Here is a 24430-nt window from a genome sequence, read left to right as displayed (position 1 = left end):
ACCTCCTCCTCTTTAATCTACAAATGTTCCATGACACTACTGCTTGTTTCCCTTCCTTCCATATACACTATGCCAGTTTCCTGAGTAAATACCGATGCAAAAAAACTGTTTAAGATCTCCCCCATCTCGTGAGGCTCCACACATAGACGACCACTCTGATCTTCTAGGGGACCAATTTTGTCCCTTACTATCCTTTTACGCTTAATATACTTGTAGAAACCCTTCAGGTTTTCCTTCACATTATCTGCCAAAGCCACCTCATGTCTTTTTTTTCCTTCCTGATTTACTTCTTTCGTATTTTCTTACGTTTTCTATACTCTTCAAGTAACTCATTTGCTCTTTGTTGCCTATACCTGCTGTACACTTCTCTCTTTTTCTTAACCAGATCGCCAATATCCCTTGAAAACCAAGGTTCCCTATGCCTGTTAACTTTGTCTTTAATCCTGGCAGGAAAATGCAAACTCTGCACCCTCAAAATTTCACATTTGGAGGCCTTCCACTTACTGAACACATCCTTGTCAGGAAAAAAAAAATTACCCCAATCCACTCTTCCTAAATCTTTTTTCATTTCCACAAAATTAGCCCTTCTGCTATTTAGAACCTCAACTCGAGGACCAGACCCATCCTTATCCAGAATTAACTTGAAACTGATGACATTATGGTCACTGGACCCAAAATGTTCGCCTACACATACTTCTGTCACCTGACTGTCTGGTTTCCTAATAGGAGATCGAGTATTGCATCCTCTCTCGTAGGTACCTCTAAATATTGATTTAGAAAAAAATCCTGAAAACATTTGACAAACTCCAAGCCATCTAGCCCTATTACAGTTTGGGAGTCTCAGTCAATATGTGGAAAGTTAAAATCCCCTATTACAACTTCCTGTTTCTTACATCGGTCTGCTATCTTTATACAGGTTTGCTCCTCCAATTCTCTCTGACTATTGGGCGGTCTATAATACACCCCTATTAGTGTGGTCACAACTTTCCCGTTCCTCAGCTACACCCATATGGCCTCTGTAGACAAGCCCTCCGGTCTGTCCTGTCTACGCACAGCTGTGATATTTTCCCTGACTAGTAATGCCACTCCACCCCCTTTCATCCCTCCCCCTCTATCACGTCTGAAACAATGAATATTTCTATCATGTATAAACCTTATGTGGGAGGTTATCTTTTTGTATCAATGTATTAAAAATAAATTATAAATTCTGCCAATGAGAATTACAAATTCTCTTACTAAATGATTCATATTCAAAATGGTATCCAACAAATCAGATTCTTGCATATATGGAAACTTAGATAATTATGTTTCTAAAAAATGTCAAACCTGAAGATATTGCAGTAAGTGTGTATGAGAGAGAGAATATTTGCTAATTAACTCTTCAAAAGTCATCAATCGACCATCACAAAATAAAGGAAAATAAAAATAAATAAAAGCAAAAAACAGATCCCCTTAATCACTAAAATTTAAACAAGTTTGGGAGAGAGAACTTAATATGACCTTTGTTAATGAAGATGGTCAATTCTTCTTTGATATGTGCCAATCAGTGTTTAATTCAATTTAAAATTGTTCACTGTTACTATTTAACAAAGGAGAGACTATCCAAAATATGTCCTAACATAGACAATTATTGCGATAGGTGTAAAACTGAAGTAGCCACTTTTTCACATATGTTCTGGTCATGTTCTACATCAAAATCTTCTTGGAAATCTTTATTTTCTACAATTTCTAAAGCTCTGAAAATTAATTTACAACCTAATGTACAAACCTTTGATTTCTGTCTATACATGCAGTCCTCGCATGACCTTTATCCTCCTCCACCTCACTATCTGCTCTAACACTCTGGTTCCCCTCCCTCTGCAAAGGATGTTAGTCCCCCTCCAGTTCAGGGGCAAACCGTCCCGTCGGAACAGGCCCCACCTTCCCGGGAACAAAGCCCAATTGTCCAGAAACATGAAGCCCTCCCTCCTGCACCATCTCCTTAGCCACGTATTTAGCTGCACTCTCCGCACATTTATATTTACAGGGACTTTACTCCTGACGCCGGTCCCGGGACCCGACCCGTTTACAGACCCGGAGCGGAACCGGAGCAGATTCTCAGCCACTGGTTTTCATACCAAGTCGCGAAGAGAGGATAAAGTTTCCCCGTGAATTTATTCCCAGTGAAGGTGTGGAGATGGGACTTGGTCTCCGCGTTGTAAAATGAAACTGTCCCGGACTCGTAACTGAGATAAACTCCCACCCTCCCGGGGATGGGACCGGCAGGGAGACGGGACTCGGGGGAGAGGAGACCAACGAACACGTCATAATCCCGATGTAACACGTCATCAAACCGCCCGATGACCCAGAATCCGGTCTCCGGACTCAGACTGACCCGTCTCTTTCTCTCCACAGACTCTGCGGTGACTCCCAGACACCAGAGCCGATTCCTTGTCACCTCCACCTCCCAGTAATGTCTCCCCGATGTGAATCCCTCCGATCCCAGCACACAAACCCGGCCTGTGAATCTCTTCCCGGTGTCAGGGAGATTCCTCTCGGTCCCGGTCCGTCTCACACTCTTCCGATCCTCAGACACCTCGAGACACGGACTCACCGTTTCCACATCCAGGGTGACAGAGACTGGGGGGAGAAGCAGAGAATTAGAGAGTCCCCGGGGATCGGGGGGAGACTCGGGCAGCGCGGCCCCGGGACCGACGGAAAGTCCGCTAGGCCACAGGCGCGGTCGGGTGGCCGACTCGAACCTTTACCGTGGTTTGCCCCAACGAAAGCAGATGGACAACTAATGTCTCCCCAAGGGTTTTCCGCTGGATGGAGAGCAGAGAGACCCCTGGCCCTTGACTCCTCAGACAGGGGAAACATCCTCCCTCACTCCTGCCTGTTGACCCCTGAAAGAATTTTGTGTTTCCATGAGATCTCCGCTCATTCTTCGAAACTGGGAACAGAGAACATAGAACAGTACAGCACAGGAACAGGCCCGTCATACAATGTTCACATTCATTTGTGAGTGTGAAGTGGGGCAGTGTGATGGTTTGAGACAGTAAAGGAGGTGATAATGGGAACCAGTAAGGGAGAGATGAATGGCAGATTGAACCAGGAGGGGGAGGGGTGGAAACCCCGTGGGTGAACTGTGTGTGTAGACGTAATGAGAAGCTAGAGGGGGCAAAGATGGCAGATGGGGATGACTTTGTCCCCTTTCCCAGAACCCCATCCCCCGCAGCCCCTCATTAGGACAGGGGATGAATTTGCAGGAACCCTTCAGCAACACAGGTCCTGATGAAGTGTTTCAGTCTGAACCATCGACTGTTTACTCTTTTCCATAGAAAGTTCCCTGCCTGCTGTTCCCCCAACAATTTGTGTGTGTTACTCTGCTTTAAATATACTCAATTATTTGGCCTCCACAGCTGCCTGTGGCAGATTCACTATCCTGTGGATAAAGGAATTCCTCCTCATCTCTGTCCTAAATGGACATCCCTAAAGACGGAGGCTGTGCTTACCATTCTCGACCCACCCACATCCTCCCAACATCAACTCTCTCCAGACAGGTGTCAGAGAATTCTGACGAGACCCTTCATCAGGACCTGTGTAACTTGGATTACCAGCATCTGCAGAGTTTCTCATGTTTGATTTTTAAAGCAGAAGTTAATAAGTAAACTTCTTGATTGGTCAGTGTCTCCAATGTTATGGGGAGGAGGCGGGAGAATAGGGTTGATGGAGATAATAAATCAGACATTCCTCTAAACTGCCGTGAGTACAGGCCCAGAACCATCAGACAGTCTTCATATGTTAATTCTTTCATTCCCAGAATCATTCTTGTGAATCTTCTGGACCCTCTCCAATGCCAGTACGTTTTCCAATAGAAGGGACCCAAAACTGCTCACAATACTCCAAGTGTGGTCTGACCAATGCCTTATAAAACCTCAGAATTACATCTTTGTTCTTGTATTCTAATCCTCTCGAAATGAAAGCAAACATTGAGTTTGCCAATCTTACCACTGACACAAACTGCAAGTTAACCTTCAGGGAATCCTGCACAAGGACACCCATGTCCCTTTGCACCTCTGATTTTTGAATTTCGCCCTGTTTACAGAATTGTCTCTGCTTTTATTCCTTCGACCAAAGTCGTACCTGCCTAAGTTTGTACCTGCCAAACTCTACCTGTGCTACAAGATCCTCATTCTGTATACTGGTGCATTCAAATAAGACCATAAGACAAAGCAGCAGAAGCCGGCCATTCGGCCCTTCGAATCTGCTCCGACATTTTATCATGAGCTGATCAATTCTCCCATTTTGTCCCACTCCCCCACCTTCTCACCATGACCTTTGATGCCCTGGCTACTCACATACCTATCAATCTCTGTGTTAAATACACCCAATGACCTGGCCTCTACTGCCACAAGAAATTCACAGATTCACCACCCTCTGGCTAAAAAAAATTCTTCACATCTCCGTTCTGAATGGTCGCCCTTCAATCCTTAAGTCATGTCCTCTCGTACTAAACTCCCCCACCATGGGAAACAACTTTGCCACAACCACTCTGTCCATGCATTTTAACATTCAAAATATTTCTGTGAAGTTCCCCCTCATTCTTCTAAACTCCAAGGAGTACAGTCCAAGAGCGGTCAAATGTTTTTCATATGTTAACCCTCTCATTCCCGGAATCATTCTAGTGAATCTTCTCTGAACCCTCTCCAATGTCAGAACATCCTTTCTTAAATAAGGAGCCCAAAACTGCACACAGTATTCCAAGTGAGGTCTTACCAGTGCCTTATAGAGCCTCAACATCACATCCTGCTCCTCTACTCTATTCCTCTAGAAATGAATGCCAACATTGCATTCGCCTTCTTCACCACCGACCCAACCTGGAGGTTAACCTTGAGGGTATCCTGCATGAGCACTCCCAAGTCCCATTGCATCTGTTCCGAATGTGCAACAACTCTCGTCCCCTCCTTCTTGAGAATCGCAAGATGGCTTTTAATTCGGGTCTGGGACCCAGGAAATGAGAGAGAATCCTCAAGGTTTTTGCAATGTGTCCTGGCCCCTCAGCAAGACTAAGCCACGGATAACGGCCATTGTCTCTTGGAGACGGAATTGTGTATTGAGTACTGTACTATTCATTGAACACCTCGGGGAATGACCGGAGTGGGCTGATTGAGGGATTGCATCATCCCAACCTGATTGACATCTGAGACCCCGTGAGTAAGGATAAAAGCGGGTCTGGGAAACAACCCCTTGAGACGCTCCAGGAGAAATGTTAGAAATCCCGTGACAGCGTTTAATAGCGACAGCCGGTGGAGGGCTCGCGTGCGTCCTTTCCCGTTGCCTGGGATTGGGGCCTTACCACGGAAGAACGGCTTCGCTAAAGAAGAGGCCACCAACGAAATTTCGAAGGATCGACATCATAAAAAGGAAAAGCTGGCAAGTTTCTAAAAACTCTCTCTTGACTCCAACCAAATGCTGAAGCCTGCATGAACTGAGTGACTTTTATATTTCCATCGGACAATACATTATCCCCTAGACAACGATAGTTATTTCTTATTGATTATTATTATACCCGCACTTTTAGATTTAGTATTGACGATGTATATTATCTGTATGTTTGCATTGATATTATTTTTGTGTATTTTTACCAATAAATACTGTTAAAAATAGTACCATCAGACTTCAACCGACCTCTCTATCTTTGCTGGTAAGTGACCCAGTTACGGTGTTCGTATCACATCTCAGAATTTTGAATTCTCTCTCCATTTAAATAATAGTCAGCCCATTTATTTCTTCAACCAACGTGCATGACCATACACTTTTCAACATTGTATTTCATTTGCCACTTCTTTGACCATTCTCCTAATCTATCCAAGTCTCTCTGCAGACTCTCTGTTTCCTCAGCACTACCGTCCCCTCCACCTATCTTCGTATCATCAACAAACTTAGCCACAAAGCCATCTATTCCATAATCCAAATCGTTGATAAACAACGTAAAAAGAAACGGCCCCAACAAGGACCCCTGTGGAACACCACTGGTAACCGGCAGACAACCAGAATGGGATCCTTTATTCCCACTCTCTGTTTCCTGCCAATCCGCCAACGATCTATCCACATATGTAAATTTCCCGTAATTCCATGGGCTCTTATCTTGTTTGTCAGGCAGGATTTTCTTTTAAGGAAACCATGCTGAGTTTGGCCTTTACCCACGTCTCAGTGATGGCCACAAAATTATACCTGCCAATCTGTAGCTGTACGACACCTTATTCCTTATGCTGTGTGTATTTAAGTATAACACCTTAAGTCCAGTATTTGGTACTTTTTGTTTTGATTGCACTGCAACTCATCCCATTGGCTGCAAATTTGCTCCATCACCTGCCTGTCCTTCCTGACATCTTGACTGCTCACTATCTGAGATTTATTTCTGTTTTCCCCCTCCTCCGCTCTATCATTCCAGTTTCCCATCCCCCTGCCAAATTAGTTTAAACCCTCCCTAACAGCTCTATTAAACATTCCCGCTATGATATTGATCCCCTTCGGGTTCAGGTGTAACCCGTACTCTGGCACATGGAAGGCAACACACCATGCGGGTATCTCTACCAGGCTCACAGAATCTCCTCTTTGTTCCCCTGACTATGGAATCCCCTATGACTACCGCATTCCTCCTCCCTCCTTCCCTCCTGCACAACAGCGCCAGGCTCAGTGCCAGAGACCCGGTCACCGTGGCCGTCCCCTGTCAGGTCATCCCCCTCGACAGCATCCGAAACGATATACTTGTTGCTGAGGGGGGCAGCCACAGGGGTGCTCTCCACTATCCGGGCATTTCTCTTCCCTCTCCTGACAGTCACCCAGTTTTCTGACCCCTGTAGCCTAGGGATGACTACCTCCCTGTAGCTCCTGTCTATCACCTCTTCATTTTCTCTAATAAGCAGTAGGTCATCAAGCTGCAGCTCCAGATCCCTAACACGGTCTCCGAGGAGCTGAATCTCGGTTCACCTGGTGCAGATGTGGCTATCAGGGAGGCTGCAGGTCTCCCAGGATTCCCACATCTGACACCCTGAACAAAGCACTAACTCTGCAGACATGCTACCTAATTCTACAGGAATGAAACAAAGAAGATAGGTCTACTCACCCACTTACTTCGCCAAACACACGAACTTTTTAAACCGTTAGCTAATGTGCCCTGCCGTTGCCCCGTCCGTTGGGCCGATTTGCCAAGGGGAGAAAAAGAGTCGGTGCCTCGCTCTCGCCTCTTCCCGTTACCGCCTAAACCCGTTGAGCCAAAGCCCTACACTCTGCTGCCACCCACTTCGCTGCCCGCTGTATAGGGTGGTCATCTTTTTCAACTCTCCGCGCTGTCCTGCGCAGTCTTGCCGTTCTTGTACACAAAGTTTTTTTTTAAACTGCCTTCCTTCAGAATTTAGCTCCCACGTCGCCCTTCTTGTCCCAATCTAAAAAAACACCTTCAGTCCTGTATTCATCAGCCTATTCCACACTGTCCACATGAAATTCAGCAAGGCCTTTGATGTCGATGATAGACCACACTTGGAGCATTGTCTGCATTTCCGGTTCCCGAATATGGGGAGGATGTCATTACACTGGACAGGAGGCTTCAGGAGGATGTTACCAGGACTGGGGGCTTGGGTTAAAAGGAGAGAGTGGGTAAGCTTGGGCTATTCAGCTGTAGTGTATGATGTTCAGGTATGACCCCTTATCAAGGTAAATAATTCATAAGGAGCTTAAATAACGTTTCTTTTTCCAAGAAATGGGAGTACTGTACCAGAGGCCTCAGATTGAAAGTGAAACGGGACATTTTTCTGAGTGGTCTATCGGGTAACATTCTCATAGAGTGGGGGGTTGGTAAATGGAATTTGCCCCCAGACGCTGTACAAACAGGTAAAAATAAAATATTTTAAAATAAATTTGGGCAGGTACGCAGATGGGAAATGGTTAGAGGGATGGGGGGGGGGGGGCAAACACACACAAATGGGCCATGCTCAAGAAGACATCTTAGTCTTGCAGATTGATGAAGTGGGCCGTGAGTTCAACATCCGTCAAACCCTCCCAGATCATCCTCCTGAGGAATCTCACCCCGGAGTCTGTCTGTGAAGTGTTGATGTGACGTCACGTCAGAGGGCAGCTCAGTGCCACAGAACAGACAGACTGGGTAAGGACGGCAGATTTCAATCCTAAATGGGAATTTGTGCCTATTTCTGTGGCCGTGTGTCACTCTCTGATAGTATATCCGTGTGTATGTGTGTGTGTGTGTGTGTGTGTGTGTGTGTGTGTGTGTGTGTGTGTGTGTGTGTGTGTGTGTGTGTGTGTGTGTGTGTGTGTGTGTGTGTGTTGATTGTGGTAAATATCCGTGTAGTGTGTATACACATTGAAGGAGAGTGTACACATTTAAGAATTTGTATGTTACACTGTGTCATCACATGTCTGGTGTGTTGAGTTGTTTAAATGAATAAATGACTGTCTCTGAAGAGACTGGTTTCCAGGTTACTGAGGGAAATAACAACGTACATTGCTGAGGCTCTGACTACAGTCTGCCAGTCCTTCCTGTGTATGTGTGTGAGGGAGCTTTGCCAGGCCGGTTATGCTGTGTGTGCTTCTCCCGAGATGAAATCTTGACCCATGTCAATGCGTGTTGGTGTGTCCGAGCTCATTCTCACAATGCTTCAATGTAGTGATCTGATCACCATAAGACATAGGAGCAGAATTAGGCCATTTGTCCATCGAGTCTGCTCTGCCATTCAATCATGGCTGATCCTTTTTTTTCCTCCTCAGCCCCACTACCTGGTCTTCTCCGCGTAACCTTTGATACTGTGTCCAATCTAGAACCTATCAAGCTCTGCCTTAAATACACACAACAAGTTCCACAAATTCACCAGCCGCTGGCTCAAATTTCTCTGCATCTGTTTTAAATAGACACCCCTCTGTCTTGAGGCTGTGCCCTCTTTTCCTAAACTCCACCACCATGGGAAACATCCTTTCCACATCTACTCTGTCTAGGACTTTCAACATTCGAAAAGTTTCAATGAGATTCCCCCTCATCTTTCTAAATTCCAGCGAGTACAGACACAGAGCTATCAAACGTTCCTCATATGAGAACCCTTTCATTCCTGGAATCATCCTTATGAAATGAACCTTCTGCAATGCCAGGACATCTTTTCTTAGATAAGGAGCCCAAAACTGTTCACAATACTCAAGGTGAGGCTTCACCAGTGCCTTATAAAGCCTCAGCATCACATCCCTGCTCTTGGATTGAATGCTATCTAAACCACAGATTAAAATCCAGGAGCAACAGTCTCCGGGACAGCTTCTTCAACCAGGCCATCAGACTGATTAACTCATGTGGACACAACTGAATTTCTATGTTATATTAACCAGCCTGTTATACATATAATTCATCATAAATTACTATAAATTGCACATTGCACATTTAGACGGAGATGTAACATAAAGAATTTTAATCCTCAGGTATATGAAGGATGTAAGTAATAAAGTCAATTCAAATCTATTTCTTGTTTATTTTCTTCATCCCAATCATTCTTTCAGTTCCTCTCTGTAGATATTTAAAAGCTTCCCAATCCTCCGTCTTCCTGCTAATTTCGTGTTTAGTTGTATTCCCTCTCTTTTGCCTTTACATTAACTTGTCTTCCCTTGTCAGCCGCGGTTTTACTATTTTGCCATTTGAGTATTTATTTATTTTTGGAATACATCTATCCTTCACCTTCCTCATTTTCCCAGAAACTGACACCATTTCTGTTCTGCTCTCATCCCTGCCAGCATCTCCTTCCAATTTGCTTTGGCCAACTCCTCTCTCAGACCACTGTAATTTATTTTACTTCTCTGAAATACTACAATGTCAGACTTTACTTTCTCCTTATCAAATTTCAAGTTGAACTCAGCATGTTGTGAGCACACTGCTTCCTAAGGTTTCTTTTAACTACTCACCTCTGGTTCAATACATAACACCCAATCCAGTAGAGCTGTTCCCCGAGTAGGCTCAACGACAAACTGCTCTAGAAAGCCATCACATTGCATTCAACAAACTCACTCTCTTGAGATCCTTTCCCAACCTGATTTTCCCAATTGACCTGCATGTTGAAATCTCCCATCATTATCATAACATTGTCCTTTTTATCAGCCTTTTCTATTTCCAGTTGTAATCTGTGGGCCCCAACCCACTGACTGTTGGGAGGCCTGTATATGACTGTTGTCAGTGTCATTTTTACTTTTGCAGTTCCTTACCTCAACCCACAAGATTCAACATCTTCCAATCCTATGTCACATCTTGCTGCTGATTTACCTGCAGAGCCACACCACCCCCTCACCCGACCTTCCTATACCACCGATACATTGTGTAACCCTGAACATTCAGCTCCCAACTACAACCATCCTTCAGCCACGATTCCGTGATGGCCACAACATCATACCTGACAATCGGTAATAGTGCAACAAAATCATTCACCTTATTTCTCATACTCCATGCATTGAGATATAACACTTTGTGTACTGTATCTGCTACCCTTTTTAATTCTGCATCTCTAATGCACTGATACTCACCCTGCTGGCTGCAATTTTCTCCTCTCATCTGTCCGCCCTATCTGACAGTCTGACTGCACGATATCTTTGCATTTTTACCAGCAGTCCTATCCCTTCATTCCACTTCCAACCCCTCACCCCACCAAATTAGTTTAAACCCTCTCCGACAGCTCTATCAAACCTCTCTGTGAGAATATTGTTCTCCCTCAGGTTGAGGTGCGACCCATCCCTTCTGAGCAGGTCATTCCTCCACCAGATGAGATCCCAATGATCCAAGAACCTGAATCCCTGTCCCCAGCACCATCTTCTCAGCCATGTTTATCTGCCAAATTATCCTGTTTCTACCCTCACCAGCACGTGGCACAGGCAGCAATCCAGAAATTACAACCCTGGGGGTGCTGCTTCTGAGCTTTCTACCAAGCTAGCCAGATTCTTTTCAGGACCTCTTCGCTTTTACTTCCAATGTCATTGTCACAAATTTACCAAAATATCTGGCTCTTTTCCCTCCCTCTCTAAAATGCTGCGGACACGATTCGAGGCATCCCTGACCCTGGCACCCAGGAGGCAACATACCATTCGGGTGTCCCGTTCACATCAATAGATTCTCCTGTCTGTTCCCCTGACGATTCAGTCCCCGATCACGACCACTCCCCTCTTCTGCCTCTAACAACAGTGAGAGATGCTGATCCGGAAGGGGGAAGACCTGTGTCAGTCAGAGTCTGCACTCACAGGGCACATGAAGGACTTGTGTATTTTCCTGACAATCCCTGTCACCACACTGATACCTGCTTTTATTCCCTACAATATTATCATCAGTATTAAATTCCCAGTTCCTCTGGTAGATCCAAACTCATGTCCTGGTGTGTTAGTGCGTTTGCCTGGGATCAGGACAGGGTGGTTCATCTGTCACTCCCGTGTATTGGTTGTATTGTGATCCTGTGCTGGTGTGTTCAGGGGTCTGACATCTCCAGCTGACCATGTGACAGTGATGCCTCCCAGTCGGTGGGGTTGATGTGAAATAAACTTCAGTTCCCCTTCAGCCCAGTATTACAGACAATCTTTGCCTCAAATTGGAACTAAAATGAGCTTCATAAACAAGGAGAAATGAATCTTTATGAGTTTTACCTCGATTAATAGAATCAAGTGTTTCTCTCAGCACTGTTTTCAACAAATAGACGTGATCGAATTTTTCAACCGGTAGGGTATCATCTGTCACTGCCAATTCCAGGACATCGTCATTAATCCTGTAAATATTAAACTGCTGGTTATAAATTGCTATTCTGAACTATTTTACAAATCCATTCAGGGTTTCAGTAAAGAGTCTGTCCTACCTTCTGTTCCGACGAGCTTCCTGCTGAAATAAATAAAACACAAATCCAATTAGACCTGGACTTACTGTCCACATCCTGAATTTCATCCAAATCATTACAAGGTGTTGAAAATTCCCAATCTCGCAGTTACTCACACACACGGACAATACAGAACCACGGGGTAACTTACAAGGAAAGTTTCTGAATGTCAGACCATTACTGAGATTATGAAACTTACAGGGAAGACAGGACAGGCTGTGCATTATCATCTGGATATGACGTCAGGCTGATAGGATGGAGGAATTTAAGATCAGTGATGTATGTGATTGTGTGCAGGTGGAGGAAGTACCTCTATTTATGGGGAGACTTGTGGGGAGATGTAATTCCAGATGGATTTTAACAAATTCCACAAGAAATTTAGTGACGAGGGTGTGGAACTCGCTGCCACAGGAGTGGCTGAAATGGAACAGCAGAGATTGAATGTAATGGGGAGGCTGGATAAACACGTGAGGGACCAGGGAGTTCGGGGCACTGTTGCTGGTTGTGGTGAGTAGGTGGGTGGAGGATTGTGAAGCAGGGAAATTGAGAGGAGAAAATGGGCCGAATGACCTGGTTATGTTTTGAACAGTTGAACGTTTATTTGAATGTTATCTGTAAAAGTAAAAAGACAATAATAGTTTCCCTAATCTGATGGAAACCGGATACAGAAGATAAGTCTGATGTGTGGGTCAAATTCTTTGTTCTCACTGATTGACAGAGAGACCCTCACACCAACCGCACCAGACACACTCACAGCCTGTGACTGGAACTGGGAGTTAACGAGAGTTTTAGAGGGTATTTAATGTAGAATTAAGGACACAGTCAGGAGCTCTGTGTTATGATCAGAGTAAATAATTTCAGAGAAATTTGCATTCTGTCCTGGGATATACAGAAGTTGTGGAAGTCCAGTTTTGGGACAATAGACAATAGGTGCAGGTGTAGGCCATTCGGCACTTCTAGCCAACACCGCCGTTCAATGTGATCATGGCTGATCATCCACCATCAGTATCCCGTTCCTGCCCTCTCCCCATATCCCTTGACCCAGCTATCTATAAGAGCTCTATCTAACTCTCTTGAAAACATCCAGAGACTTGGCCTCCACTGCCTTCTGGAGCACAGCATTCCACATATCCACCACTCTAGAGAGAGCTGGGCGGAGAGAGATTTGTGACGGACTGTAGTCTGGTTTGGGGTCTTTTGGCAGGAGTAGCAGAGCGGGACAAGGGAAGTGACTCAGGATGCCGTTGGAAGAAGAGTCCTTGTTACTTTGTTGAAACAGTTTTTCCGCATCACTGTTCTAAATGGCCTACCCTTATTCTTAAACTGTGGCCTCTAGTTCTGGACTCACCCATCAGCGGGAACATGCTTCCTGCCTCCAGCGTGTCCAATCCCTTAATAATCTTATTATTATGGGACAACAACAACCCTGAATAATTGCATCAATTGTCTGGTGAGAAACAGTTTACTGCCATTTGTAAATGCTGTGTGTAGGAGCAACACGTCTGTTTTCTGTCTGCATTGTATTCTGTGTTATGTGTTTATTATGGTAACTCGTCACGTGAGTGCAGGCATGGTAAAAGCGAAGGGAAAAAGTTACGTATCTGTACTTTGTTCTGGGCAGTTTTGAGCTGGGGATGGGCGGATGTCATTCTGTTCTTGACCGCTGTGTTGCAACTTACTTTACAATTAATTACCCTGAAGTTTCATTGCTTCAAGATTGTATTTTGCTAATGAAGGACTGAAAGCGTATCTTGGACATTTTGAAATGTCATTATTGGAGTGATGGGAGGGCGCATCATGCCAGTATAACAACTTGTGTGAGGTCGCCAGCAGCGGCAATTGATTTGTTAGAATTGGCCTCGGTGCTGTGTTTATTTCAAATATACCACTGTTCATTTAGTGCCCTTTGTCAGAAACAAATTGAAATAGAATCCCTCACCTTGAGAAACATCACACTGTCTTTTTGATCCATCTGTTCCTTTAACTTTGTGATTTCCTCCTGAATAATCCTTATATTCTCTTGAAGAGCTAGAATATTTTTCTCCATTGGGTTGAGAATCCTCTTCTCTTCTTCCCTGAGATCCCTGAGTAAGCTCTGTTCTTTCTCAGTGATAATCTGGCGCAGTTCAGCAAACTGGGATGTGATGTGGGACTGAAGGCTGTGTGACTGTTCCTGTTGAATGAAAGGTGAAGATTAATATACTGCATTGCTCTGCCCTGTTTCCTTTTGTCGTTCAGTTCGGTCTATTGGAGTCCATTCTACTTCTGAGAGCATTCCCGTCAACACCATTCCCTCACGTTTTCCTGAAACCTATTCTCACTTATTGACCCATAAACTCCCATCCGATTCACGCACACCCACCCCACCTTCACAGGGTTATCGGTAATTAGCCATTCATCCGTCATGTCCTTGGGATGTGTCTGAAACTGTCATGACCACAGGGAGAGCATGCAAACTCCACACAGACAGCAGCAGAGGTCAGGATCGAACCCAGGTCACTAGAGCTGCGATACTCGGCTATTCTGCATTAAATGGAGCAAAACTCGACAGTAATATCCGAAATTCCGCTCAGGAAGCCTCACCCGAACTCCGGAAATCTTCTCTTTCTGTTGCTGCTCCTTTTTCTGGAAGTCTGATTTCTTTTTTGTGAGAGAGTCTAAGGAAGATTTTAGCTGATCCTGGAAGTCAGAGAGTGAAAGAAATAGAAACAAAGATGCATCAAAAGCAACAGGTGATCAAACCCGATTATCACACAAAATGCCGGAGGAACTCAGTGAGTCAGGCAGCATCTATTCAGGGGAAATAAACAGTCGGTGTTTCGGAATGAGACCCTTCATTCGGACTGGGAAGGAATGGGACAGAAGCCAGAATAAAAAGGTTGGGTATGAGAACCAGCTGATAGGTGACGGGTGAGACAACGTGAGGGGGAACTTGGGGGAGGGTGATGAAGTGAGAAGCTGAGAGGGGACAGATGGAAGAGGTAAAGGGCTGGAGAAGAAGGAATCTAATACGAGAGGACAATTCACCATGGAAGAAACGGGAGGAACTGGGCTGTTTGCGGCCCTGAATGGTGACGAGGGAGGAGGTTAGGAGTCAGGTGTAGCACTTGTCCCGCTTGCAGGTGTCAGTGCCAGGAGGGAGATCAGTGGGTAGGAGTGAGTGGATAATGGAGTTACAGTACGTAGAGAACGATCCTTACAGAGCGCGGAGAGTTGTGTGGAGGGGTGGGTCAGGGCTGTTGGAGGGAGAGATGTGTTTGGTGGTAGAATCCCGTTGGAGTTGGTGAAAGTTGCGGGGAATGATGTGTTCGATGTGAAGGCTCCTGTGGTCCCAGGCAGAAGAATGGAAGATAGAGTGAAGATCAAATTCGGGTTAGTTTTACCTTGTAGATTTTAACAGCTTCTTTAATCGGCATGAAGCGGTGCTCTCTGTGTTCCTGCGCATCTCTGCAGACCAGACAGATCAGTGTCTTGTCCGTTTCACAAAACAGCTTCAGTTCTTCCTCATGTTCCTCGCAGTGAAGTTTACTTTCCTTCCCTTTCGGGCTCAGGCTCAGATTCCGAACTTTTTGTGTCAGATTTGCTAAGGCCCGATTCACCCTGAGGGTGCGGTCAGCAAACACCGCTCTACATTCCGGGCAGGAGTTTCTCTGCTCCCTTTCCCAACACCGTGTGATACAAGAGCGACAGAAGTTGTGTCCGCACTCCAGTATAACCGGATCGGCGAAGAAATCCAGGCAGACGGAACAAATCACCTCCTCGCTCAAACTCTCGGCCGGTCCTTTCGAAGCCATGTTAACTCCAGCACTTCCTGATTCAGAATGCTTTCACTTTCCGGGAGCTGCTGATCCCCTGCAGTACCGCGATTGTCCACTACGCGCGCTGCAGTCTCAGGGAATGAACATTATGTTGCTGTCTGAGGGAGGAATTGTATCTATATCAGGGAGGGATCAGAAACAGATTAAGCATGACGGAACAGTCTCGGGGAATGAACATTCTGCTGCTGGATGTGTTCAATGGGAAGTAATAGTGGTAATTTCCATCGCAGGGTGAGATCAGCAACAACACATTAAACAGATCAGAACAGAAATGAAAACTCGGCCATGGACTGCCTACGCCCGGCTCCGAAAGTAGCGGCGTTGGGCCTGGGGTTTACAACCACATCCCGAAAAGTGGCAGTGCACAGAAATGTCAAATGAACCTCCAAAGGCCTCATTCCTGGGATCGGAAGGTCCTTCCCCTGGAAGACGATTGAAGTCCTGCGGTGAAAGGAGAAGCCACAGGGCCGGTAACCTTCGCCCTGGACAGGGGACTCTGACGAGCTGCTGTTGGCGGCCTGTGCTCCGTAGGAGTGATTGGCTAAAGAAGAAGCAGAACAGAAATGAAGCCGGAGAGAAGAGCCTGGTTCGGTCTGAGGCCGGACTGAAAGGGACAAGTTCTGAACAGAGAGGCACAAGAGACTGCAGATGCTGGAATCTCGAGTAACAAACTCGAAGGACTGAGCGGGTCAGGCAGCATCTGTGGAGAGAAATGTAAAATCGTCTTTCAGGTCGAGATCCTTCAGCTGGACTGTCTGAACTCGAAATCTCGATTGCCATTTCCCTCAGTCTAAGGGTAGATAAATCTTCCGGACCAGTTGGAATGCACCCTCGTGTTCTGAAAGAAGTAGCTGTGGAGATTGCGGAGGCATTAGCAATTTCCCTCTCCCCAGGTAAGGTTTGGCACGATGATCAAAGTAGTTCATCGCCCCGTTGATGAACAGACACAAGGAATTGGTTTCGACCCGGTGCATCCCGGGTGGATCCTCCCAACCACTGAGCACATCGACATGAAACGCTGTCGGAGTAGAGCAGCTTCCATCATCAGAGATGCTCACCACCCAGACCAGGCTCTTTTCTCGCTGCTGCAATCAGGTAGAAGGTACAAGAGCCTCGGGACTCGCACCACCAGGTTCAGGAACAGTTACTACCCCTCAACCATCAGGCTCGGGAACAACACAGGATGACTACACTCACTTACCGTCCATTGAGATGCTCCCACAACCAATCATCGTAACAAAATGAGTGAAATCGGAGGTGACTGATCGCATTGGGCCTGTCTCAGAATTAGAGAAGTAAAAGGAACAAGCTCAATCTCACAGGATATTGACAGGATTGGGGCAGGAACAGCAGGACTTGTTCAAGTATATAAAAATACAGGTCAGAGCAGATACAGGACAGATAGAAAATGATGCTGGAGAAATTGTAATTGGAGATAAGGAGATGGCTGAGGAACTGAATGAGTATTTGCATCAGTCCTCACTGAGGAACATAACAGCAGTATACCGGACACTCAAGGGTGTCAGGGAAGAGAAGTGTGCGCAGTCACAATTACGACAGAGAAAGTACTGAGGAAGCTGAATAGTCTCAGGGTAGATAAATCTCCAGGATCAGCTGTAATGCACCCTTGTGTTTTGAAGGAAGTATCTGTGGAGATTGCGGAGGCATTAGCAATGATCTTTCAAAAGTCACTAGATTCTGGCATGGGTCCGGAGGACTCCGCTATTTAAGAAAGGGGCAAGGAAGCAAAAAGAAAATTATAGACTTGTTAGATTGACATCAGTGTTTGGGAAGTTGTTGGAGTCGATTGTCAAGGATGAGGTTACGGAGTACCTGGAGGCATATGACAAGATAGGTCAAACTCAGCATGGTTTCCTTAAAGGAAAATCCTGCCTGACAAACCCATTGAAATTTTTTGAGGAAATTACAAGTAGGCTAGACAAGGGAGATGCAGTGGATGTTGTGTATTTGGATTTTTAGAAGGACTTTGACAAGGTGCCGCATATGAGGCTGCTAAACAAGATAAGAGCCCATGGAATTACGGGAAAGTTACATACGTGGATAGAGCGTTGGCTAACTGGCAGGAAACAGAGAGTGAAACCATTCTGGTTGGCTGCCGGTTACCAGTGGTGTTCCACAGGGGTCCGTGTTGGGGCCGCTTCTTTTTACGTTATATATCAACGATTTGGATTATGGAATAGATGGCTTTGTGTCTAAGTTTGCTGATGATACAAAGATAGGTGGAGTGGACGGTAGTGCTGAGGAAACAGAGAGTCTGCAGAGAGACTTGGATAGATTGGGAGAATGGGCAAAGAAGTGGCAAATGAAATACAATGTTGAAAAGTGTATGGTCATGCACTTTGATAGAAGAAATAAACGGGCAGACTATTATTTAAATGGAGAGAGAATTCAAAGTTCTGAGATGCAATGGGACTTGGGAGTGCTCGTGCAGGATACCCTTAAGGTTAACCTCCAGGTTGAGTCGGTGGTGAAGAAGGCGAATGCAATGTTGGCATTCATTTCTAGAGGAATAGAGTATAGGAGCAGGGATGTGATGTTGGGGCTCTATAAGGAACGGGTAAGACCTCACTTGGAATACTGTGTGCAGTTTTGGGCTCCTTAATTAAGAAAGGATGTGCTGACGTTGGAGAAGGTTCAGAGAAGATTCACTGGAATTATTCCGGGAATGAGAGGGTTATGAGGAACTTTTGACCGCTCTTGGACTGTACTCCGTGGAGTTTAGAAGAATGAGGGGGAACTTCACAGAAACATTTCGAATGTTGAAAGGCATGGACAGAGTGGATGTGGCAAAGTTGTTTCCCATGGTGGGGGAGTCTAGTACGAGAGGACATGACTTGAGGATTGCAGGGCGCCCATTCAGAACTGAGATGCGAAGAATTTTTATTAGCCAGAGGGCGGTGAATCTGTGGAATTTGTTGCACAGCCTCAGGGTAGGGGGACCCTTTTCAAAACAGAGATGCGGAGAAATGTCTAGATAAGGCGTGGTGAATTAGTGGAATTCGTAGCCACATGCAGCTGTGGAGGCCGGGTCGTTGGGTGTCATTAAGGCGGAGATGATAGGTTCTTGATTGGACATGACAACAAAGGTTACGGGGAGAAGCCGGGAACTGGGGGTGAGGAGGGAAAAAGAATCATCTGTGATCGAATGGCGGAGCAGACTCGATGGGCCAGGCGGCTTAATTCTGCTCCTGTGTCTTATGGTTTTATGTTCTGAGTGAAGGGCAGGACAGGCGCAAGGGGCCGAATAGCCACCCCTCCTCCTGTTTCTTATTTTATAAAACACGAGTTCCGCTTTGCGCCTTGTTCTCCCTTGGCCTTCAGCCGGTGGATTGAGCAGGGGAGCGGTGAGAGCTCCGGAGATCCATCAGCAGCCGCTGCGGTTATTTCATGTTCATGTTATTAATTGCTAATTATTTATATTTGTATTTGCACAGTTTATTGTCTTCCGCACTCTGGCTGATCATTCACTGATCCAGCTGACACTATTCTGTCGATCTTTTCTGTGTCCGCAGCAAAATGCTTCTCGGGGTTGTATGTGTTGAGTTATCCGTACTCTGATAATAAAATTTACCCTGAAGTTTGAGTTTCGGGGAAATTCCTTCGATTCCGAGAACAAACTGTGACTGACATCTCCAGCTCCCTGTAGCAGCCCGTCAGTCACACTTACAGCCAATCAGCGGCACTGCTGGGAGAGTCTTGTTCCTATTGGTTGAGGAGTGCCAGTGAATGCTGAATGTTCGGAGCGGTCCGAGGTTTGGAGCTGAGAGCGAGTGGACCCGGGGAGAGGCCGGAGATTGGGAGCTAAATTTCGGGTAAAGGCTGCAACACCGGCCGGGTGAATCCTTCCCGTGGCAGAGATTCCGTGAGATGTTTCAGCTGCACGGACGGTGCCCGGTCTTTTCCTGCCGAGAATCAGGGGCCTGTTGTCGGGAGTTTCCTCTCAGACCTGTTTCCTGCTGCTGGGAGCCCGGATCTGACCCGCAACAGCAGCCGATGGATCTCCGGTGCTCTCACCGCTCCCCTGGGTAATCGGACGGGCTGAAGGCCAAGGGAGAACAAGGCGCAAAGGTAAATTCGTGCTTTCGAAAATAAGAAACTGCAGCAAGCGTGGCCATTCGGCCCCTTGCCCCTGTTCTGCCTTTCACTCCGATCATGGCTGATCTTTGACCTCAGCGACACTTTGTTGCAATGTTCCCATCTTCGCTGAGCCCTTCAATATTCCTTGTGAATTTAGAAACCTTATGGGGAAAAAATCCAAAGATTTGCCGCACTCCTCATTTAAGTCCTGTCAGATGACATCGGATTCTGAGTCTGTGACCCCTTATTCAACACCCAGTGAAGAAAAACACCATTCCTGCCCCACCCTGTCAATACCCTGTGAGACTGTGTCTGTCTCAGTCAGACCACCTCTTATTTCTCTAATTTTGAGACAGGCCCAGTCAAAGTGTAATCTCTCTGAGGACACTACCTCCCCCCCCAAAGCAATCTCTGAAACCTTCTCTTCATTCCCTTCATCCCACAGGCTGACTCCGGGAGGGAGACCAGACCTGTGCTCAGTGTTCCATGTACGCTCTGACCAGGACCCCATATACCTTCAGAGGAGATCATTATTCTTGTATTCAAACCTTCCTTCCCATTCAATGCTCTTCATTTAATATCGAACTCAAACAGTGAACAGACACAACACAGCCTCAGCCATGAATTTAAAGGGCAGGTGTTGCAACAGTTTGAGCTTCATACCGGGGGCCACGGAGCAAGAAGGGTGTCACAAAGGGAGGAATGTGGGAGTGTTGTATGTCTGAGCCCAGCTGTGTGTGTTTGTGTATCAGAATCAGGTTTAATATCACCGGCATGTGTGGTGAAATTTATTGTTTTGTGACAGCAGTACATTGCAATACATAATAATAAACGTATAAATCACAATAAGTATTTATAAAAGTAAATTCAAAACGTATTGCAAAACCGGAGGGAAAATACAGAGGAAATGTTCTTGAGTTCATTGTCCATTCAGAAATCTGATGGAAGAGGGAAGAAGCTGTTCCTGAACCGGTGAGAGTGTCTCCAGGGTCCTGTACATCCTCCTTGATGGTAGCAATGAGACGAAGGCATGTCCTGGGTGATGGGGGTCCTTAATGATGGATGCCACCTTTTTGTGGCATCATCTTTTGAATGTGTCCTGGATGCTGTGGAGTCCAGTGCCCATGAAGGAGCTGGCTGAGTTTACAACTTTCTGCAGCATTTTCCGATCCTGTGCAGTGGCCTCTCCATACCAGGCAGTGAAGGAACCAGTTAGAATGCTCTCCACAGTACATCTGTAGAAATTTGCAAGTGTCTTTAGTGACAGACCGATTCCCCTCAATCTCCGAATGAAATATAGCCGATGTTGTGCCTTCATTGTAACTGCATCAATATGTTGGGCCCAGGATAGTTCCTCAGAGATGTTGACAGGCAGAAAATGGAAACTGCTCACCCTTTTCACTTCTGATCCCTCGATGAGGACTGGTGTGTGTTCCCTCGAGTTCCCCTTCCTGAATCCACAATCAATTCCTTTGTCTTCATGATGCTGAGTGCAAGGTTGTTGCAGTGACGCCACTCAACTTGCTGATCTATCTCACTCCTGTACTCCTCCTCGTCACCATCTGAAATTCCAGCAACGATAGTTGTGTCATCAGCAAGTTTATAGATGAGCCTAGCCACACAGACGTGGTGTAGAGAGAGTAGAGCAGTGGGCTGAGCACGCATCATTGAGGTGTGCCAGTGTTGATTGTCAGCAAGGAGGAGATGTTATTTCTGATCCACACAGACTGGGGTCTCCTGGTGAGGATCCAGTTGCAGAAGGAGGTACAGAGGCCCAGGTTTTGGAGCTTGTTGATTACAATTGAGGGTCTGATTGTGTTGAACGCTGAGCTGTAATCATCAGCCTGACTTGTATATTGCTATTGTCCAGGTGATCTAAGGCTGAGTGGAGAGCCAGTGAGATTGCATCTGCTGTAGACATATTGTAGCGATTGGCAAATTGCAGTGGGTCCAGGTCCATGCACAGACAGGAGTAGATTCTAGTCATGACCAACCCCTCAAAGCATTTCATCACAGTAGATGTGAGCGCCACTGGGTGATAGTCATGGAGGCAGTTCACCCTGTTCTTTTTGGGCACCAGTATGATTGTCACCATTGTGTGTGTGTGTGTGTGTGTGTGTGTGTGTGTGTGTGTGTGTGTGTGTGTGTGTGTGTGTGTGTGTGTGTGTGTGTGTGTGTGTGTGTGTCTCCCTTTAACTGTACAATTTAAAATCTACAAAGTAAATTTATTATCAAAGTTTAAGCATGTCATCATTCACAATCCTAGTTTCATTTTTTTGGGGAAAATTCAGGAAATCCAGGAGCCATAATAGAATCACTGACAAACCAACCCCAACAGGACGGACTAAAAATTTAGCGCAAAAGACAATAAACTGTGAATATAAAGGAAATAATAATAATAAATAAATGAGAAATAAAGATGAAGAACATGAGATGAAGAGTCCTTGAAAGTGAGACTAGAGGTTGTGGGAACGGTTCAGTGAAGGGGTTACTGAATTTCGGTGAAGTTATGCCCTCTGGTTCGAGAGCCTAATGGTTCAGGGGTAGTCACTGTTTCTGACCTGGTGGTGTGGGCCTGAGGATCCCGCACCCTCTTCCAGATGGCAGCAGTGAGAAGAGAGCATGTCCTTGTTGGTGTGTGTCCTTCCTAATGGATGCTGCTTTCCTGTGACAGCACTCCATAGAGATGTGCTCAGTGGAGGGGAGGGTTTTACCCGTGATGTACTGGGACGTATCCACTACTTTGTGTAGGATTTTCCTTTCAAGGGCTTTGCTGTTTCCATACCAGGCCACGATGCAGCTACTCTCCACCGCACATCTGTAGAAGTTTGTCAAAGTTTTCGATGTCATACTGAGGCTTTGCAAACTTCAAAGGAAGGAGAGGCACGGCCGTGCTTTCTTCGTGATTGCACTTAGATTAGATTATGAGGACACTCAGTCCTCGTTTATTGTCACCTTGGAAGTTTTCACCTTTTATTGTTTTACAACATTGAGACAGAGTGGATTTAGATTTGTTTTATTCACACTGATCAACAGAAATAAAAACTCTCTTGTGTCAATGTGAAAATAGATGATCAAAAAGTGGAAAAATTATTTACAAATATAAAATAGAAAATAATATAATTCAATACAATCTGTATCCTTGCTCATGAAGCTTCCAGCTATGATCTTCCTTCAGCCACCATTCAGTGATGCCCACAATGCCAATCTGTAACTGTGACACAAGTTCATCTCCCTTACTCCATGTATTGCTCACATTCAAATATAAAACCTTCAGTTCCGTATTCATCACCTTTCTCATTTCCTCGCTCTTTTGCATTGCAACTCATCCCGCCCACTGAAATGTTGCCCTATCGTCAGCCTCTCAATGGTGGCAGTCTCACTACACACTGCCGCTGTTTGAAAACTAAAAACATTCTCCTCAGCCCTATCACTCCAGTTCAGATCTGCTGCCAAATTAGTTTAAAACCTCTCAGACAGCTCTAGCAATCCTACCCACATGGATATCAGCAGACACTGACCCACCCCACCCCCCCGAGTTCAGGTGTAAACAGTCCCTGTTGTACAGGTCCTATGTTCACTAATGATCCCGGACCCTGCCCCTCCGCACCAGTTTCACAGCCACACTGTCATCTGTCAATCATCCTGTTCTTACCTTCACTGGCACGTGGCTCAGGCAGAATCGAGGCATCACTACGCTTAAGGTCTCTTTTCAGTGTTCTACGTCACTCCCTAATACGCTTGTATATCTATTGAGGACCGCACCTTTCCTACCTATGCTACTGGTCCAATATGCACCAATATTTCTGGTGGCCACAGTTGCCGGCTCCTTCTGCTCCCCTCTCCTGTCTGATCAATTGGAGACCCCTCCGAGGTCAATGAAGTAGCTGCAGACGTCCAACAGCGGCCTCGATAACCACCTGCCGAGGCTCCCTCTGCATCGGCTGTTGTTTCCACGCCTAGAGGGGCCGGGACGGAATGGCTCCCCGAATTAACACCTGTTAGCCGGGCACAGACACGGCAGATAACAAAATCAAAGGGAATGAGATCTGAGCCAGCAGAGCGGTCTATCGGAGAAATTTCAGACAGTTTCCCCGGATAATGGTGAGAGGAATCTCAATCCTACGCCCTGGACCCCGATGAGTTATGGAGTATGATTAGTGATGCTTCTGAACCGCTAGAAAAACCAATGGCGTTCCATAATTGGCTCACACAGACATGCCAAACTCTCCAGACCCTGCTCGGGGACGTGCCACTCCTCAGGGTTATATATGGAACCTCTCGGACAGGGACAGGGTGGGTTCCCCTTTCCAGACCCTGCCCGGGGACTTGTGCCACTCCTCAGGGTTATATATGGAACCTCTCGGATAGGGACAGGGAGTGGGTTCCCCTTTCCCAGGCAGATACCAGAAGGTGACCGGGAACCACCAGAGGGGCTGATGTAATACAAGCCATGGCACGGTGGGTCACTGAGGTAAGGGAACCCATTTGAATGACAGCCCGACTGCATGCGGATTTTAGTGAATTTACCCGATAACTACAGAAAAAAGGAGAATCCCTTGCATACTTTATAGCTCGTTTTAAGGATACGTGAGAGTCCAATGCCGGCAAACCCCTGGACAGATCAGTATGTCCAGC

At 46.0% G+C, this 24430-nt stretch overlaps 2 protein-coding genes across 2 annotated transcripts in view; one reads left to right on the top strand and one right to left on the bottom strand.

The window, feature by feature from the left end:
* Window positions 1-24430, top strand: part of LOC140723663 (zinc-binding protein A33-like) — a 217202-nt gene that overhangs the window by 92559 nt on the left and 100213 nt on the right. The window lies entirely within an intron of this gene.
* Window positions 1321-23483, bottom strand: LOC140723668 (nuclear factor 7, ovary-like). The gene is made up of 6 exons (XM_073038234.1): window positions 23448-23483; window positions 13816-14010; window positions 11859-11881; window positions 11653-11771; window positions 2438-2619; window positions 1321-1326 (listed from the first exon to the last, which is right to left on the bottom strand). Exons 1-6 carry the CDS (start codon window positions 23481-23483, stop codon window positions 1321-1323), a joined length of 561 nt encoding a protein of 186 aa, XP_072894335.1.

This window comes from Hemitrygon akajei, unplaced genomic scaffold, assembly GCF_048418815.1.
Source record: "Hemitrygon akajei unplaced genomic scaffold, sHemAka1.3 Scf000124, whole genome shotgun sequence".
NCBI classification, from domain to species: domain Eukaryota; kingdom Metazoa; phylum Chordata; class Chondrichthyes; order Myliobatiformes; family Dasyatidae; genus Hemitrygon; species Hemitrygon akajei.
This window is presented reverse-complemented; position numbering and strand designations above follow the sequence as displayed.

What these genes read in the sequence shown, in the direction of transcription:
- LOC140723668 (XM_073038234.1), bottom strand. Translation starts at nt 23,483, where the DNA reads ATGCCTCGATTCTGCCTGAGCCACGTGCCAGTGAAG. An exon ending in TGAGCCACGTGCCAGTGAAG is followed by an intron (nt 14,011 to 23,447) that starts GTAAGAACAGGA and finishes ATCACATCCCAG; the next exon opens with TTTGCTGAACTGCGCCAGAT. An exon ending in ACTTGATTCTATTAATCGAG is followed by an intron (nt 2,620 to 11,652) that starts GTAAAACTCATA and finishes TTCTCCCCCCAG; the next exon opens with TCTCTGTCACCCTGGATGTG.